This window comes from Aphelocoma coerulescens, chromosome 2 (assembly GCF_041296385.1).
Source record: "Aphelocoma coerulescens isolate FSJ_1873_10779 chromosome 2, UR_Acoe_1.0, whole genome shotgun sequence".
NCBI lineage: Eukaryota > Metazoa > Chordata > Aves > Passeriformes > Corvidae > Aphelocoma > Aphelocoma coerulescens.
Genome location: NC_091015.1, coordinates 93,057,486 through 93,071,845, shown reverse-complemented (window position 1 = coordinate 93,071,845; position 14,360 = coordinate 93,057,486). Strand labels below are relative to the sequence as shown.

At 38.2% G+C, this 14,360-nt stretch overlaps 1 protein-coding gene across 15 annotated transcripts in view; it reads right to left on the bottom strand.

Moving 5' to 3' along the window:
• The window catches only part of SEMA5A (semaphorin 5A), a 318,019-nt gene that overhangs the window by 129,341 nt on the left and 174,318 nt on the right, over positions 1-14,360 (bottom strand). For all 15 annotated transcript variants that reach the window (XM_069004052.1, XM_069004056.1, XM_069004053.1 and 12 more), the window contains 2 exons: positions 9,754-9,852; positions 8,395-8,608 (listed from right to left, as the gene is read on the bottom strand). In XM_069004052.1, the coding sequence (XP_068860153.1) occupies positions 8,395-8,608; positions 9,754-9,852 (313 nt within the window). The remainder of the gene's footprint in view (positions 1-8,394; positions 8,609-9,753; positions 9,853-14,360) is intronic.

The window sequence follows — 14,360 nt, the reverse complement described above, 5'->3', positions numbered from 1 at the left end:
CTGTATCCCAGACATTTTTTTTCCAATCTTCTCTTATACTGCTGATAGATTTTATAATACAATTCAGCATAATCATAAAAGTGGATGCACTCATTACTTTTTTACTGATGTACTCTAATAAATTCTGAAATGCAATTATTTCTCATCTGAAATATTGTTTTCAAATATGGTATTACCAAATTTCTTATTTTATTTCCTGTTGTTTATTTCAAATAAATCTCCTTCATTTTCAAGGTAAAGTGTTCTCACATGGTATAATACTTTGCAATTTATTATATCATCTTGCTGATGCAAATTTGCCACTGACAAACTTAGTCACAGAAGCCATTCTCTACTCTGACTTAACACTCAATGAAGCCCTTAAAAGGAGTTCAGTGGATTTTGTGTCACCTATTTTGACTGCATAGACACCTTGTAAAACCATGTACACAGGGGCAGGAGGGCAAGGGTGAAGAACACACAGGGATTACATTAATTCACGCAAAACCTCTAGAAATTTTGTGTATGGGGATCTATCAAAAGATCCAGAAGTTTGGACAGTTACTTAAAATTGAATCCAGAATTCCAAATACACAGGATTCTAGTATTCTTTAAAAAGATTTTGCTAACCAGCAGTTATGGTATGGAAAGAAAACCCAGTTATGATGGCTTACCCATTTCTCCCCAAACATTTGCACTGCCATTTTATTTTTTTTTCCTCTGTTTTAGTTTTACAGGGAGGGTGACAATGAAAGGACTTTCCCTACAGACCTGTGCATTTGGTTTGAATGGCCAGGCTTTGGTAGGAGGAGGCTACAGGGGTGGCTTCTGTGAGAGAAGCTGCCAGAAGCTTTCCCCATGTCCAGCTGAGCCAATGCCTGGCAGCTCCAACAGATGGACATGCTACTGGCCAAGGCTGGGCCAATTAGAATTGGTGGTAATGCCTCCGTGGTAACAGATTTAGGAAGGAAGAAAAGTTATTGCACAGATGTAATTGTGACCATAGAAGAGAGGAGTGAAAGAACGTGAGAGAAGCAGCCCTGCACACACCAAGGCCAGTGGAGGAGGGGCAGGAGGTGCTCCAAGTGCCAGAGCTGAGATTCCCCTGCAGGCTGTGGTGCAGACCATGGTAAAGCAGCTGTGCTCCTGCAGCCCATGAAGATTCATGGGGATGCAGAGATCCACCTGCAGCCCTTGGAGGAGCCCACACTGGAGCAGGGGGATGCCTGAGAGGAGTCTGTGACCCCATGGAAGGCCCGTGGAAAGAGGAGCCCATGCTGCAGCTGTTTGTCCTTGAAAGGGACAAATACTTTTTGCACTCTTTGCACCCTGTGGAAGAGTGACCCATGCTACAGCAGTTTGGGGAGAACTGTTCCCTGTGAGGTGGACTCATGCTGTAGAAGTTCACAGAGAACTGTCTCCCGTGGGAGGGACCCCATGGTGCTGCAGGAGAATGACTCCTCTCCCTGAACAGCAGGAAAAGCCATGGGTGGTGAACTGACCATAACACCCATTTCCATTCCCTGCACTACGGGGGGAGGAGGTAGAGCTGAGAACGAGGGAGGTGTGGGGGGAAGGTGGAGGGTTTTAAGGTTTAATTTTACTTCTCATTATCCTGCTCTGATTTTGTTAGCAACAAATTTAATTCATATCTCTAATTTGAGCCTGTTTGGCCCATGATAATATTTGGTGAGTGATCTCTGCCAGTCCTTGTCTCATGAAACCTTTGTTATCTTTTCTCTCCCACATCCCGCTGTGGAGGGGAGTGACAGAGAGGCTTTGTTGGTGAGTGCCTGGAATACAGCCAGCATCAACCCACTACCACCGGTTCCTCTTTTCCTTCTTCTTTTTTCTTTTTTTTTTTTTTTTTAACAAAAAGGAAGCCAATTTCATAATCATCCTCTGTCCCCTCCACCTTAAGGCTTAGTATGTCTGCTGTTGAAATTCCATCTCTGCCTCCAGTATTTCTGTCACAGGATCACACAGAATCACAGAATGAGTCAGGTTAGAACAGGTCATCTGATCCAGCCTCCCTGCTCAAGTGGGGTCATCCTAAAGCACATTGGACAGGATTGTGCCCAGACTGTTCTTGAATATCTCCAGTGAATGGAACTCCACAACCTCTCTGGGTAGTCTGTTCCAGTGCACAGTTACTTGCACAGTAAAGGCTTTATTCCTTATATTCAGGTGACCTTTCATTCTCTTCCTGTCTTTGATAAGTGCTGGTTTTCATGTGTTCATGCTCACTGAAATTTGAAATTTTCCACATTCCCGTGGTTAAGATGCATTTCAGTCCTAAATTCTGTTATTTTCTCTGGGTCACTGTGTATCATATTTTTGTGCATTAATGATGCTCACACTCCTGTTGTGCCTCTCTGACATAGGGAACAGATGATCTGCTTGCAGAAGTGTCCTCCTTCCTCATTCAGCCTCTCTGATTGGCACCTGACATAAGCAGGCAAGATGAGATATAAAAGAACAGACTCCATCCTCAATAGCCTCCTGGTGTTTTTAATAAATGGAAGGTGGACCTTGCTGTTTTACCTAGGGTAGCTAAGAAGTAAAAATACCCCAACTACATGGATAGTGCTTCTTGTCTCTACCATTTCAAACAGGTAAGGAAATGCTATGAAGGTGTTTTGTAGTAACTCAGTCTGGCATTGGAAAAAAGGAAGTCAGGGGAGGCACCTCTATCTCACACCAGCTTACTGCTCTCCTACTATGTCACTGCCATCGGGGAGAAGATGTACAAATTGCAAAGGAAAAACACAGCTTAACTGCTCCAATTTTTCCTCTGGTAGCTGCTGCAGTGAAGAAGCCTAAGGACAGGTTTCAAAACCAGCAGGTATTTTCTCTCCTATTTTAGGATACTGGCAAAAATCATGATATAAAGGAAAAGAACCAACCTCATGGGTTGCTCAACCAAAGAAATGTAATTATTTATCTTCTTGGAAAACAAGCAACAACTAGAAGAATATGCTTTGCATATTTTCAGTCAGGTCTCTTATCTGAAAGAGTACATTGCAAATTCAAGCACACACTGGTTTTGAATTACATGAAATATTACATAATAAAGAAAAGCTTGCACTATGTAATTACAAGGCTTTTCATTAAAACCCAGAAAAACGAAAGGATAACACTGAATTATTACAGCCATTTCCATTAATCCTTAAAAACAAAATTGAAAGAATTAATTTTTATTCTTAGATCATAAATTGTCTCTACACATCCTAGTAGCAGCAAAAGTTGTAACTCTGCTACCAAACAATAATAGGAATTGATTCAGAGCTGTATTAAACCCCACTAACCAAACCACCTTTGTAAGAATTTTACTCTTACTATTACTTGTGAAGACTAAAAGTATCTGCTGTTGATTAATAAGCTTTTTATTAATGTTTTTAAGAAAGTGATCTCAGAGGAACCACTTTAGTAAAAGTATCTAATAACAAAATGCTTAGGATAGCAAGAGGAAAAATGGTAATATTATGTCTACCAGTAAAGCAGAACAATCCAAACACTCCTCAGATGGAAAGGCTTCTAATTTGCAAGATATTTTATTTTATATTTTATTTTATTTTATTTTATTTTATTTTATTTTATTTTATTTTATTTTATCTTATCTTATCTTATTCTATTCTATTCTATTCTATTCTATTCTATTCTATTCTATTCTATTCTATTCTATTCTATTCTATTCTGGTTTGGGGCTACATCTGACATAGGATCACATTTTAATCATCTATAGTCTGTCCACTGAGGAAATGTCATGACATTTAGAACAGTTTTTATTTCTTTAACATGTTCCCATAGCATCTATCATTGCATGTGTAGGGTAAAGAAAACAGCTGCAATCATTTCAAGATAGTTGGAGACCCACGCAATTGTAAGCAAGGGCATTTGACAACTTATGAAACCAAATGTCGTAGTGTTTCTCCATGTGATGAAACAGGAAGGGATTTCCTTCTCTTTTTTTTTTTTTAATTTTTTGCCCTTTATTGGCTGAGGAAATCGAACAGACATTATAGAGTAAGGCAAACTTTCACACTGAGGCATCAGATCAAACATTTAATGATTTAAAGAGGTGTATTGAAAGGAGTAATACCTTTACTAGCTGTAAATGTTGGACTACAGAAGAGGTTTCTCAGTCTAAACAGTGAAGGTTTTCCTTGCCAATCTGGACACACTGAAACTGTGAACTGTAAATATAACTATTACATTTTCTTCTGTTCTCTAGAGCAAACTATGATGAATTCTGCCCGTGCTACACTTTGCAGATCAACTCTACAGCAAAGTCGAATTAGAAGCATACTATATCAACTCCAGATATGATTTAAACATTGTTACGGTGACAGCTTAAGGACACTGAAACAGACAGCATGCCAGCTTAATGAAAGAATAATTTTTTTTTTATCATTTAATAATGTCCAAAGCCGACTGCTAAGGCAGACTATTCTTTCTATGAAACACTACAAGGGAAATTTTAAAATGTTCCAGCAACATGATGCTTTTTACTGACCTGAGCAGCTGGCTGAAGCTCAAGGTCTTGCTGACTGCTTTGGTCAGGAAGAAATCAGTGGAAGAGATGTCTGCTTTAGACATAATCCTCAGTGTGTGCTCTATCACCTCAAATTGTTTCTCTTAAGCACAGAAGCGCTTGAACATGGATTCAGAGAGAAAAAGAAAGGAGGGTACGTAGCAGAACAGGACACCTTACAGAGTAAACTACTGGTAAGCAGTCTTTCCACCTTCTTCATTTGTTTGTGCATATATACATATTCATGTGAGTAACTTCAGGCATTACGTTTTCCTCTACATGGGAAAAGAGAAGGCCAAAATATGACATAATGGGAGGGAGAGCTGGGTTCTTTATTTCATCTTTGCAGGCAGCTGGGCTGTTTGATGGGGAGAGAGCTGGTCTGCAGCCCTTGTTAAATTCTATGGGTGATTGTGTTCCCTTTGAGTACAGTGACATAGTTACAAAGTACTGACAGGGTTGGCAAGAGGACAACGCGGGGTCTGTCTCTCCCGAATTGTCAGTAAATTCTTTGTGAGCAAGCCAACCTCTGTTGAACTAAGGTGAGTGCTCAGGTCATACCACCAGAGTAGCCTGATGCTTCAGTGGCATCTCTTCATGGAGATGAGCAAAATTTCTGCATGGCTACAACTGTGGTCAAAAACCTGCTCATTGCCTTTGGGCCAGCTGCATTTGATGTTGTCTATAGGAGAACCAGGAAGACAGAAATAGATCAATAGACAGAACATCAATTTCTTTTTCTAGAAGTGGAGGGAAGTTCTGAAGTGAAAAAAAAAAATCAACCGGCAATCATATCCAGAGATATTCAAGAGCTGAAGAGATTACTACTGTAAATGTTAAAAGAGACAAGTTCAATAACTACTACCAGATGCTTCTTTCTTCCTTCAGGGAAGAAGACATGACTGACTACATTCTAAAATTTTCCAAAATAGGAAAAACTTTAAGGAAGTGTGCAGATATCTGTAATTTTTGGTAAACTGTCCTTTTAGCCAATAGAAATTTTTAAACCAGACAAAATTCAGGGGAATCAAATCCTGAAGCATGTTGTCCAGTAGGTGAACAAACAGTATATTCAGAGAGCCTCAAGGATGGCTCCACAATAACTAGCTCCAGTCAAAAATAAGATTTCTGTGTTGGTGTTGCTGTGTTATCCATCTATCTTTTTGGATCTGTGCTTGTACAAAATCTTTGTGTTTCGCATTAATTTTCTTTTTCCCCTTCAGTTATACTCTCTCAGCATATTTCTGTAGCTTACTTTTACACATACGCTAAATAATTAATACTTTTAACTGAACTATCCAACTCTTTGTCCCCCCAGATAATTGAGTGTTGATTGCATCAAGAAAAGGATAATTCAGAAATGAAAGTTCACTGATTTCTCCATAATCTGCTAATGTTAAGCCACTGATGAGATTGATGCTCAGTAAACAGCTGCTAACTTACATACTCAGCTGATGTGGATTGCTACCAGGCCTATCAAGCCTCCAGTAGAAGGCAGGACCCAATAATAAATACATGACTCTGGCTGAACCAGAACAAATGGGGAACTCAGGTCAACAACATAAATGTTATTTTATTTGTTAAATCTGTGCTTCCAGAAGCTGAAACCACATCATGGTAATATGGGATCTCACCCCAGCTACCTGACACATCAGCTCCATTTTCCCCTCCCACTCTGTATATCATTGTTTGTGTGATTACAGACCTTCTGACAAGTAAGATTAGGAACAAGTTTTCTTCTGTGATGAAGATTCAGAGCTTTTCAAGTCAAGATCCTGCACCAAAAGGTACAGTGAACACCAAGAGCAGACTGCCTAGGCATATAGGCATGTCCTTTTTGCCTGACTGATGGGATTGAAGATCTCTGAATTTGCTGTGCTAGCCATTAAAATCAACAACGTCTTTATTGCACAGAGAGAGATAATCAGCTGTGTTTCTGAGTGCTGCCATCAGCCCCAGAGATGATTTGATTTGGTCCAACATGATTCTCAGAGCAGAAAATCTATGTGAGAAAAAACAGGGTGCTTCCGAGGAAAACTTTGAATTGGAAACATTGACAGACATGTGCATGCACATGAACACCTCACATGAGGCTGAATTACAGTAACTGTGAGCTACTGCTGCTGAACAGATATTGACTAGGGGGCTTCCATTCCAGCTGATGACTTACTTTTCTTGCAGGATTATCGATCTGTGTTACTTTCTCAGTGAAAGCAGCAAAATCTTCACTTCAATCCAAGCACTGAAAAACTAATGTAGTTTCTTGGCACTGAATCATATAACCATGCAAATTGACATAAAAGCAGATGAATCCCCCACTCCTAGCTACCCCAGAAAATATTCCCCCTTCCTTTAATATAGTTAACTGGGCTGCTTTTAGTCTTATATTGGACTTACTTTAACTGGCTTCAATTAAAAAACTCATCTTGTTCTTCCTCCCCAAAGATAAAAGCTACAGTTTCCTGGTAACTTAATTATAAACAGTTTTGAGGCAGAAGAATGAACTCTAACAGAGAATGTATAAGTACATCTGAGGCTTTTAATAGACAAAATGTGAATACAGTTAATATGATTAATTAGAGAAGTCTAGAGGGAGTTTTAGTGTGCCTTTGGCATAAAAATATCCAGTTAAGCTGCAAATTCTGTGTGAAGACTTCTTCCCCTTTGACAAAAGAACACAGGTGTAGAACAGTAATTGGTTCCAATTGGTTCCAATACCAAGCTGAGTGGACAAAGGGTGCCTGAACAGGAATATATGAGTTCATTTTTCCCCTCACTTCTTTTTCACTGCTATAATTCTTTTATGTTCCACAAAATTTAGGACTTTGCTGTTGTTGTTGTTAATTAACATTCTAAAGTCATCTAACCTTCAGAAAAGGTCACAAATTTCTGTGAGCTACCTGTCATGGGTTCATTGTTCAAGTAAAATATACTAATTTTATAAGCACAGTTCAGCATTCAAATTATAGGAGAACTGAAATATTCAAAATAAAGTCTTTTACTTGCAGCTGACCAAATGATCTGAAGCTAGAAGGATTTATATTTGTATTTAATTTCAAACATGGCAATAATCCCATCATAACGTGAAATGTGCTGTAGGAATAGTGACTGTTGTGTCACATATCATGCATTATGAAAAATTTCTTTTTCATGTGGAACAGGCATGGGCAAACTGTAATACACATCATTTCACACTTTGTGTTTGATAATAATTTTCATTTTAGAAGAATCTGCTTCCTTTCTTTGTAATAAATAAAAGGGCAACTCGGTCTGTCGTATCTCAGGAATACCTATCTGTTTACAGCTTCTCCCAGCTGGAAATCCTCATCAGGTGATTAACATCCATGACACAAAATTGACTGCTAAACACAACGTTATGATATATTTTGTAAACTATTCCCCATCCTTTGGCTACAATAAGTGTCAAAAATGTCAGTCTGCCACCTAAGCAGCTCGAAAGCTGAACTTTTTCTGCTTGTCAAGGCTGGGACCGGCAGGGAAAGCCTGGAGAATTCAGTCCTTTCTAAACTGTTTATTTTCTGCCTTAAGTTTTTGAGGTACTCAGAAGAGAATGCTCAATGCAAGCTGCTGCTCAAGGCTGACTCAGCTTTGCCATGTAAGAGCACCCTAATAGCAGCTCGTCCCTGTGTCTCCAAACACAACTTATACATTTAAGGGCACATCTACAGACTTCAGCTCTATTAAATATACTCCAAAATACTTATACTAGTAAAATAATATATAAGAAAAGCACAAAATAATTTAAAATTGAAATAAACAATACTCCAAAACATTCAAATTCTCAGAATGGAATTTCAATACCATGAATATGATGAACGTGAGTTAAAAGAAGATGAGTCTCACAGTCCATCAGGACTCACCATTCAGCCACTTGGAGTTGTACTGGGCAGTTCGGAGAGGAGGAAGGGCCCCCAGACTCCGATAAATAGCAGGATCCCTTCCTGGAAAATCCATGGCCGTAGCAGCATATAATTCTCCACTGGAAGTGAGAAGAGCAGTGGAGTTGTGCTGGGGACTGTAGGGACAACGAGCCATGCCACTGATTTGGTCATGTATCTCTGTCAAGTTGCTTAACTGTAAAAGAATTAGATAAAGGGATTAAAATTACCTGAAAATTATCATTTCAGCCAAGCTGCATCAATCTGAGCAAAATCCTATGACAAACACCTGTTACCTGCTCTAGTGTTGTACAACAGAGATGAGCCGACCTCTACATCAATATGAAATTGTCTCATATAGAAAGTCTCATTGTAATGTTGTCAGATCTCATTTTTGCCACTTTGATATGGAAAGTATGCGTGTCAATCATTATCCACCATGCCTAAATGTTTCCTATTAGAAGGGGCTCAGACATTAGTTATCTCTGCAAAGATTGTGATTACAAAAAATAAATCCAAACCTGATTGCCAGAATCAATAAGGCATTCACCGTAGCAGACAACAACAACAACAACAAAATCTATTATTTGTTTTGCTGGTGTGTTTTAGGAAAAAATCTCACCTGAAAAATGAGAGTAACAAAAGGAGCTTTCCAGCTCAGCAGAACTATCTCTGATTAGTAGCCCAAAGACTTACAGCCATAAACCACAGCATGATGTTAATATGCTATTTGAAAATAAAGGTACAATGGATTTAAATAATAAATTTGTCAGTGAGTTGTTTAGTAATACATCTATTCTTTGTAGTTTTCTCCCCTCCTGAAACAAATAGGCAGCCTAGTCCAAACAGTAACATTTTGATACTTATTATGAGTACTACTGATACTACAATTAGGCTTTTTCTGAAAACACAAGGACAGATCTTCTCAGTCAAGATTTCTCATTCTCACCAGTCAGAAATCACTAATACAGGTACTGTCATTTCTCCAGAACTACACATACACAGTATGTAGCTACACAACCACATTTTATAACTAGACCAATTGATGCCAATCAGACCAGACAGTGGCAGAAGTTTTATAAACACCCAAGATTCATAAAAATTGGCATGTGGGAGGAACTGAGCTGCTCATAGCTGTGCATCTCCCATAGCTGAGGAAGAGACTGCAAAAAGAGATCCGTTAGCTCTCCTATTTGGCCTGCCAGCACCTAAATCAGCCTTTTACACATCAGCTCACCCATCAGTACAATAGCCAGTTGTCAGCCATAACATGCCCTGCCTTTTAGTCTGCTGGCTCAGAACAGGGACTTCAGCTCGTGGGGCGAAACATTTCACTCGTACCGTGCGATTGGTGCAGATAGGAGTGAATGCGTTGGTTCCACAGGTGAAGAGATGGTTGCCTCCAACAAGAAGCACTCGAATATAGTTCTGGCATTCCTCCTGCCACACAGAAAAGAAAGAATAAATTCACTGATACTGCAGAGTACAGAGGAGACTAATAACACTTTGCCATCCATGGTATTTCTCCACACAGAAAAATTTTAGGTAAACAAGGCTCAAGCATACTGGAGTTAGCAACCACAATATGCACAGATTTCTTATTCACGCACATAGATCCATCAACCTTTCTGAAAAGTTCTTAGCAGGATAAAATAAACCTCTCTAGTACCAAAGATTTCCTGTCAGGATATATTTCAAAGGCTTGGCTAAATTTTGAACTGATAGTTCAGATAGATGATCTGATAGATGCCGACTTAAATAATACGCTACTGTCTCAAGAGATCAGATGTTGACTTCAAAGACAGATTAGGCCAAGGAAGGAAGTTGTGAGGAAAACAGGGGAAAAAACAGGTTGTCAGTAACAAAAATATACTGAAACTTGAGATGTTCAGATGTGGGTTTATTACCACTAATTTAATAATTTATCCTACCTGTTTTATTAGAAGCATCTACTTTCCCGTTAATTCAAAGTTTCTCAAAAAATTTCATTACCACAATACAAAGATGCTCACCCTGAGGAATAATTTAACATGTTTTTTACCCCATTAGTATAGGTGAAAGCTTTATGATGTTCATATCTCTCACTTCAGGAGCTAGAAAGCAACAGCAATTTCTACTGGTTACTCAGACAGAAAGTTTTGTCCTGCAATACTGAAAATCTCCCAGAACTGTATGAGGAAAAATTCAAACACTTCTATTGAAAAAAATCAATGTCCATATCCGATAAAATGATCAACAATACATTTGGAGAAAATAAAGTTTCCTGGAAACATACATTTGAATGCATTCACCACAAGATAGTCTCATAAAAAGCCTGAAAAAAGCCTTGTGAAAATACAGCTATGCAATTCTAGCAGATATTAAGTGAAATCATGTAAGTAAATCCATACAATAGTAATAGCACAGAAGTCCCATTATCTGGCCTACAGTTATATTAAATTGATTGCTTGTTTATCTTGAAAACAGACTCTCATCTTAGAAGACAACAAGTATAATCCTGAATAAATTGAACAGGCACAAAATAGACTGCAAAAGAAGATGGGGAATATACTTTAAAGGTCTCTGAGAAAACTCTTAGAATTCATCTTCTATACTTTTCCTCATAAAAGAAAAGTTTAAAATAAACTCAACAAAATCCTGTAAAATCTCAGGAAAAAAACTACCTCTTGGAGAAAATACCTCTCAAACCAACATTTGCATTAGTTTCTCATGAAAATTGAGCTTTTAAATGCTTCTCTTTGAGCCTTTAAAGGTAAAAGACAAACATCTTAGAAGTAAGATTTGATTCCTATTGGGTAAAAAATATGAAGTTTTTATATTGAACTTTATAAAACTATAATCTTAATATTCTTTAAACCACAAAGAAGCTAATACGTAACTGAGTTAGGCAGTGCAACAAGCATTTAAAAAGTAATACTTTCACTTCTTGACAGCGTTGGTAGTTTTGGCAGTTTCCTTGTATCAGACTGCTTTAACTCCATCACCAAAAAAATCCCCAAAAACTAGAAGGCAAATTTTTTGAGGTTTGTTTTTTGTTTTTTTGGGGGGAAGGGTGCTCAAGGAGGTTCACAGAACGTAAGGCAGCAATTTATTCTTTGGTCTGTTTCTATTCTGCCCTTTGCAGCAAAGCATGGAATGTAAGTGTAGGAAAAATAAGTGGGTTCTGACATTACAACCCATCCAACCTCTCCTCTTCATATTCCAGAGCTCCCTGAAATAGCATAATTTCCAGATTACTTGCACGCTGATCACCCACTCATTTTGTTCAAAAATAATGCTAATTTCTTAATCTCTGACATTCTTGGGAATCACAAGATTCTTTAATGTTCCCAAGTCCTGTGCCAACTTGACAACAATCCATAGGGCAACAGGGCAAATAAGATATCTCATATGAAATTTTTGTTGGGCACACAGTGCAAAAAAATGGAAATTGAAAGAGTAGCTTTTCTTAATTGGCTGTTTTCTTAATTTGAAAAAATATCCACATTAATACAAAAGAAAGTTTTAAAAAATTAGTCATGAATAAAACAGTCACCACCCAAAAAACATACTGAAAAAGGACTTCACTATTTAGTCACTTGAATTGTTCAGAGACATTTTTCTAGCTTTGAAGTCAAGCTTGGCTGTCCTGGTTCACTTCTGACACATGCAAAAATGAGATGTGTGTTGTAGAAGTGGCAAAGGGCTTTAAAACCAAAGCATTTTTTAGGTCGGGGGGTGGTGTTAAGTTTGGTAGCCATCTTTTATGTAGTCTTATTCTCCAGTTCATCTTGACCTCTATGTCATATACTTTCCTATTTGCCTATAAAAATATATCTGAGATAAAGAATACATTTAGGAAGTACTTTCTACTTTTGTATCAGCATACCAGAAACAAAATACAACTATTAGAAACAATTCAGCAGCCAAGCAGGCTAGGTTGTTACTGAGGCTTAAGACCACCTTGACAGTCCAAGGTCAATCTGGCTGCAGTATAGTTATCCTCCTGCAGCAATATTTCTTATATAGGTTAACATTTTAAACACACCTGTGTTTAATTTCTAAATACTTTTATTGAAGGTTCAGATACTAACACACCCAGCCATTACAATCGTAAATAAGCAAAAAATGGGACTTAATTTCAATTAGCATTATTATTTTTAACCTCTCTTTGGCTTATTGCATTCTCAACAAGTGCATTTATACTTTTTCTTTCTAACATTCCCTACCACAAGTGTCAGTACGAATAGGCAAATTTATTCTCTTAATCATGTCTGGTGTTTTAGACTTCTACATGCTAATGCATGCTGGCCACAAGGACATAATTTTGTGTGGCTCACTTTTGGAGCCACTAGATATTTTAGGCAACAGCTTAAACTGGTGCATAAATGTCTGAAGTCTGAGTAACAAGCATCGGCCTTCAAAAGTCAAGTGCGCGTCACACTGTCAAATGTGACAGATGTCCCTATATATTTCTCCCTTCAGCTCTTTTCCCTTGTTGCCTTCTAAAGCATAAACCTCAGAACAACTGGTAACAGCTACAGGCAAAAATTCCAAGCAGCTTCTTTCTCAAGAACAAAAAAAGAACAAAAGCATTTCACTGACCATTATCTCAAAACTACTCGAGTTGCTTCAGGGTTCAAAGCCATCTTCTGGTTTCAGGGCATTCACTCTATCAGTAAAGTGACTTTCAGGCAATGAGTTCAGGTTTTTCCACCTGAACTCATTGCCCTCGTGCTGCTCTGTAGCCAGCAGAGCTTCAAGAGAAACCAGGATCTGAATGAATAACCTACCCACAGCCATCCCGGCAATCCTCATCTCTCCTTTGCCACAGTCTGGGCTGGCCTTAACATATTTTGACCCCAGTGCTTCCTGTCTCTTCCTACTGTTACATGAGCCTGCCCTGAAATCTGAATTCACATGCAAAATGTTACAGAAATGCAACCCCCATCAACTCTGCAATTTGGGCTGGATCTATTTATACAACAGGCAAGCAGGCAAGTTTTTCTGATAATAGTAACTGGAATTGTGTTTGCCAAGAGATTTCCCCTGAAGAGGGACAATTCACTGTAGCACTGGAGTGAACATCTGATCTGATGATTCCCAGTTTTTCCAAGGGAAGCCTCTGCATTCATCTCCTTATACAGAGAGTATAGTGACCTTGCTTTAGTCTTGGAAATAAGGCCATAAAAGACAAACATTGTTTGGCTATCCTTTCCCTGGTCATAAATTTATCCTTTGATTTTAACCTTGACCACATCAGTGAAAACAAAAGAGGCACGAAAAGTTCAAAGAGACAGTTGTTGTTCGAGCTGGGTAGGTTTCCTCAGACAGTATCTCTGCATTCTCCAACAACTCCCACATGAAGCTTTCAGGCCACAAAGTTTGCACACCAAAAAAAAAAAAAAAACCAAATGGTAACAATAAGAAGACAAGTATTTACTCCCAGGATTACTTTTGAATGTAATGAAGCATAAGGACTATACTCCTCTTCTAGATTGTGAATGAGGAACATGGCTGTGGGTACAAATGAAATCTTTAGCCAAATAATAACAATATTAAGAAACAATCCCAGAGGTCATTATTTGAATAGCATATATACCATTTTACAGTGACAGCTGAACTTCCAATCACCACCTTCTTCAAAAGGGTGTGATGGGCACAAATGAAACTCTGCATGAATAGAAAACTACACTAAAGTCCATTCTTAAATATGTGTCATCAGTGTTGTGTATTTCTCCTAACAAAATGATTTAATAGCAGCAGATGCTTTACACTGTTGAATCAAATGTGTGGTAACAGTATTGTCAACATATTATTCAAAAGTACACTACTATAGCCTCAAATTTACAGTTACTTCCATCCATCATGTTAGATCACAGTCACTGCACTATGCCTTTCAGACAAGTTGAATGTTATTCTCACAACTTTACACTTAGAAAATCACTGTAAAACAAAGCCATATATGT